Source organism: Culex quinquefasciatus, chromosome 1 (assembly GCF_015732765.1).
Source record: "Culex quinquefasciatus strain JHB chromosome 1, VPISU_Cqui_1.0_pri_paternal, whole genome shotgun sequence".
Classification (NCBI taxonomy): domain Eukaryota; kingdom Metazoa; phylum Arthropoda; class Insecta; order Diptera; family Culicidae; genus Culex; species Culex quinquefasciatus.
This window is the reverse complement of record NC_051861.1, coordinates 130,239,467-130,244,710: the sequence shown is the minus strand read 5'-3', so window position 1 is coordinate 130,244,710 and position 5,244 is coordinate 130,239,467. Positions and strand designations below refer to the sequence as shown.

The 5,244-nt window shown below is 48.4% G+C and overlaps 1 protein-coding gene across 1 annotated transcript; it reads left to right on the top strand.

The window, feature by feature from the left end:
- The first annotated feature begins 891 nt into the window (after nucleotides 1–891).
- LOC6038194 (proton-coupled amino acid transporter-like protein CG1139) lies at nucleotides 892–2,746 on the top strand. The gene is made up of 2 exons (XM_001847972.2): nucleotides 892–2,048; nucleotides 2,244–2,746. Exons 1-2 carry the CDS (start codon nucleotides 1,036–1,038, stop codon nucleotides 2,659–2,661), a joined length of 1,431 nt encoding a protein of 476 aa, XP_001848024.2. The 5' UTR covers nucleotides 892–1,035; the 3' UTR covers nucleotides 2,662–2,746.
- Nucleotides 2,747–5,244: the final 2,498 nt, after the last annotated feature.

The following is a 5,244-nucleotide window of genomic DNA, read 5'->3' as shown; positions in this document are numbered from 1 at the left end:
GTTCAATTTTTGACAGATGCTTACCTTTAGCTGCACCAACATTGCTTGCGCTCTACAGATTCAGCAGCTGTCAAACGCAAGGGTTTCTTCGATCAGCAAGAAAAACAACATTCTGGACTTTGTACCGGCCCCAAAAAGCACCACTCCGAATAGGTCTTACAAACATATTATTCACTGCTTCAACATTGCCCAACCAAATCTCTACGTGACGTAAATCAACGCGTCCCGAAACGGGGGAACAACAAACAATCGTTGCGCGGGAAATTACCGGCACCAGCCGGATCGCAGCAACCCCGCGCGCCGCGGCCAACGTAGTCGTCATTTTTGTCACTATCGATTCCGCGGAACACGATCAACAGCTGCGAAGCATGCCATGAGATCGCGCGTCCACGTGCTTTTTCCCGGCGACGATCGCCAAAAATAGTCCCAGGCCTGCTAGATTCTGATGAAATTTGCGCTTATCGCGCTTTTTTGCGTACTTTATGCAACCGTTATTCAATCGCTGAACTGCGAGTCTGCCTCCTTGAACCCGCCAGATTACGGTGGATCACGTGCCGCCGGCGGCGGTAGCCGCCAGAAAACCCCTTGTTTTCGACAAATTATTCACCGCGATCGCTCTCGGAAGTAATAATACGCAACTTGCTGTCTCTTATTCTGATAAGGAGCGGACGGTTATCGTCTGGAAATTTCGGCGCTGGACGCCGCACCAGATAAGGGAGACCGGGCAAAAACAAATCAATGGGATGCTGTTCGGTCCGGATTTTCGGGCCGGAATGACGCAGTAGGCTAATCTCGCAGAATCGACAAGCTGGCGAGCGGAGCCTGCTACGATCAGTTTCGATCGTGACTCCAAACGGAAAGGACACTAAACTTTGAGTGAGATTTTTTTTTGGGAATCTAACAGAAGCTTGAAAGTGGATTCACGCTGTATCCGTTGCCAGCAAATGCCTAACGAGTGTTCGCGGGTGAAGAATCTAGCCGCAAAACGTGTTACCGTACGGTGCTACTGGGTTGTGGTGCTTGACAAAGGGTAAGATGGCCCCGAACCTGCACGAGGTGGAGTCCGCTCCGCTGCTGCTGGATGAGAATAACAACCGTAATGATCAGAGAGTGAAGCCGACCTCGCCGTTGGACGCAGCTCTGAATGGTAGCAGGAAGTTTTACGGATCAACCAACGGAAATTCGTGGCAGAAGATCGAACGGTACGATCCGCTCCAGCATCGCAAGCTGGAGAATCCGACCACCAATCTGGACACGTTGATGCACATTTTGAACGGAAATCTGGGCACCGGAATACTCGCGATGCCAGATGCCTTCAAGAACTCCGGCCTGTACTTGGGACTGTTCGGAACGATGATCATGGGTAGTATCTGTACCCACTGTATGCACATCCTGGTTCGATGCGCTCGGGAGCTCTGCAGCCGCTACCAGGTTCCGTCGATGTCGTTTGCCGAGGTTGGTCAAAACTGTCTCGAATGCAGCGGGCTACCTCGGCTGGGACGCCTGATCGGATTCATGATCAACAGCTTTCTGGTCCTGATGCAGATCGGGTTCTGCTCCGTGTACTTCCTCTTCGTGGCCGTCAACATCCGGGACTTTCTGGAGTACGCCTCGATCCAAACGGACGTCTTCACCGTCCTAGCCGGGATCCTCATCCCGATGATCGCCCTCAACATGATCCGCAGCCTCAAACTGCTCGCCCCGACCTCCATGGTCGCATCCGTCCTCGCCATCTCCGGCATCACCATCTCGTTCGTCTTCCTGCTGCAAGACCTTCCCCGGACCACAACCGTCAGCGCGGTCCAAAGCTGGAACACGCTCCCGCTCTACTTCGGCACGGCCATGTACGCGATCGAGGGAATCGGCGTGCTGCTTCCGCTGGAGAGCAACATGAAGACCCCGCGGGACTTTTGCCGCTGGAACGGTGTGCTCAACACCGGAATGGCCATCGTCGTGACGCTGTACACCGCGATCGGATTCTACGGCTACCTGAAGTACGGTGACGCTGCCCAAGGCAGCATCACGCTGAACTTGCCCAGCGAAGTGTTGTGAGTATCTCTCCTTCCTTGCCACGATAGTGTTATTGCGAGAGATAACCGTGTTATGAGTTTGCGTGAATGAAATTTTTCGCAAATTCAGCCGGCTTATCACCAAAACAAACCATTTTTTACGACAATGTTTACGTTCTACGAAGTTGTGATGCAACGATGTTCTAATCTTGCGTTTTCCGTTTCATCTTCCAGCTTGGGTCAACTGGTCCGTCTGCTGATGGCCGTCGCCGTGTTCGCGTCGTACGCGCTCCAGTTCTACGTCCCAATGTCCATTCTCAGTCCCGTAGTCCGGCGCCAGTTCGGATCCCGGGACGCCCAGGACTGCGTCGAGTACACCGTCCGGATCGCGCTCGTTCTGGTGACCTTCACCCTGGCCGCGATCATCCCAAATTTGGGGGCTTTCATCTCGCTGGTCGGCGCCGTCAGCACGTCCACGCTGGCACTGGTCTTCCCACCGTTGATCGAGATCGTTACGTTCTGGCCGGGCCGACAGTACGGCCGCTGGAACTGGATCTTCTGGAAGGACGTCGCGATCGCGTGCTTCGGGATGAGCGGATTTTTGATCGGGACGAGCACCAGCGTGACGCAGATCGTCACCAATTGGGAGTAGTGTTTGTATTAGGTTGTGATTTGAAACGTTATTTATCAAAGTATTAGGAGTTTCACTAATAGTTGATAAGCTGTTATTTTATTTAAGAAGCAATATTAAACTTAATTTTGACAAAGCAAACTCGTGTATTAGTCATTCCAGAACGTTGAATGATGAAACAATACGAATCACCTCCAAACGACTTTAGAACGCAGTATTCCCCAACTCCCTTGCAAAAAAGGGTATCTAATTTCACTCGAAGCAAACTCTTCCAGATCTCGCCAATAAATCAGCCCATTATAGAAGGAACGCTGAAGAAAATACCTTCCACAAACCATCGCTCGTCGCGCGGTCCGGACGTCCAGGGAATAATAATTTTTCCCACACGGTACGCACGGTTCATCGTTCACCTTTTTTCGCGCGAAATCATTTTTTCATCAACTCCTTAAGGCGACACACACCACGCCGCCCGAAAGAAACTATAACGAGCCACAAAACGAGCAGCGTGGGTGGAAAAATTGCGGGACCCGTTTTGCATGCAAAACTTCACAAGAACACGAGATTTATGTTAACTAAATATTAAAATAATTATTCGTCGGCGTCGCCGGAAAGCGTGTAGGTCGTACAGTAGGCCATGCGCCGCAAAGATCCGCTGGAAAGATCATCGCGGTGGCGCCAAGATCGGATTCGCGGATTGCTTGGATCCGGTGGGGACGGACCTCTGGTCGTAGCAGAAGATCACGTTTCAAGATCGGACTGTTTTTTTTTTCAGGTAGGCGGACAGGACTCGGCTGTACTGTGGAGCAAGGTTGCTTTGATCTGTTTGTGCAAATTTTCAAAAAAAAGTTTGAAGAAACTCCCTTCTTGATTTTTTATGCTCATGCTTTGTCATAAATCAAAAGGTTAAGTGCACAGTGCCAGACAAGTGCATTAGAGATGGGTGTAAAATTGTGAGAATTACTGCCAATTACTTTTCACACTCTTGCAGAAAGTGGCATAAATGCACTTGCACTTGCTGGAATTTCAAGCAATAAGTGCAAGAACCTCGGCAAAAACAATACAAATTTGTTTCAGTGCTGTCAAAAACTGGTAAAATTTTGGAATCCAACAAAAAAAACTTAAATTATGTTGACCGTACAGAAATAACCCAAAAAGAGAGTAGTTCCTCTTTTGTGTGTACAGCGCGTGACAGCTAGTGAATAGACAAATCCAGTGAAAGCTCTACGCTGCTTTTTGATGGTGAGAGATTTGACAGCTCCCATACTAAATGTCTCGATTTTCATACTTTTTGTAAATTTTCTTCTAAAATAAAACACTTAACATATGAAAACTATATATTTTTGATGCCCAAAATTCCTGCTGAATCGAATGGTGTACTTATCTCAACTGCAAATTTTTCGAACAGTTTTTATTTTAATAATATTCTAGACACATTTTGTGCACCTAATCAATCAATACTTTTATCATAAATAATCATTTTATTGCTTAAAAATTGAGTTTTCCTGAGCTCCCGTATTCAAATACATAGAAGCTGTCATTTCTAACACCATTGGCCACCTAGCGGCCATTTCAAACTGGATACGTCTATGGTGATAGAAAATTCGTGTTTATGTTTACGTTTGGGACAGTTGAGAGGCTGCGTTAGGCGCGGAAGTGTGTGTTTGTGATTAGAAGGTGCTTGAACCGGCTGCCGGATTCCGGATCAAGACTCAATACGACGGACACGAATGAACAAAAACCATTTCGAAAAACTTGGTAAGTCGAAATTTTCGAAGCTGTTTGTTTATTTCTTGCCAAAGAAGACTTTTTCCGTGGCTATAATTTTGCACCGTACCCAACGTGCAAATTGAGTCAGCTAGATGCAATAATTCCACCAATGACAGCTTATGATACGGTTGTCACAACAACGTGATGCCTGACAACGGCAAATCTAGTAGACGATGGAGACGCTTGATCCTTGACAGCCCCGGCTCCTTCTCCTCCCCCAAGACACGACACGATCCCCAAACACAATCTTCGGCACGCGATCTGCTCGGAACGCTTGGAATTGCTAAACTCTTAATCCCGCGATTTGAATAATTATCTTTCCTCAGATTTGTTTACACTTTCAAATTGAAGGAAGGGGCAGCAAAAATGTGTTTATCTAAGAACTCTAAACGACGTGCTAATGTTATTCACTTCTCGCACCCCTTGATTAAACCAATGTGAATAGTTGGCCATGCCTTGGGCACCAACAATACGAAAATATGCCATCGGAATTGCATTCTTTCCCCCCACCCCACCACCATCCCAGCAGGCCATTCGTGATTTGTTGTCATTTTTCAGCCATTTGTCAGCGCGCACTAGCTGTCGGTGGTGATGCCGCGGCAGTTGTCGTTGTGCGCCCGCCGCCATTAATTAATCGCGACCAATCGCGCTGATTCTCGCGAGCTCCACATGAATCAATCTCACGCCTCACGACACCCGAGGCTTGTCACACCGATTGAACCCGATCGATCGGAGATGGCGTTGCCGTTCCGATGTTAATTTGTCGCCATAACAACCGTATCGTTCCGTTGCGCTACCATCGCTGACCCCGCCGGTGGACAGTGCAAGCTCGATGGG

Bases quoted from the DNA above. Each gene is read 5' to 3' on its own strand.
- LOC6038194 (XM_001847972.2), top strand. From the start codon at position 1,036: ATGGCCCCGAACCTGCACGAGGTGGAGTCCGCTCCGCTGCTGCTGGAT. The intron at 2,049-2,243 runs GTGAGTATCTCT...TTCATCTTCCAG, and splicing joins AACTTGCCCAGCGAAGTGTT to CTTGGGTCAACTGGTCCGTC.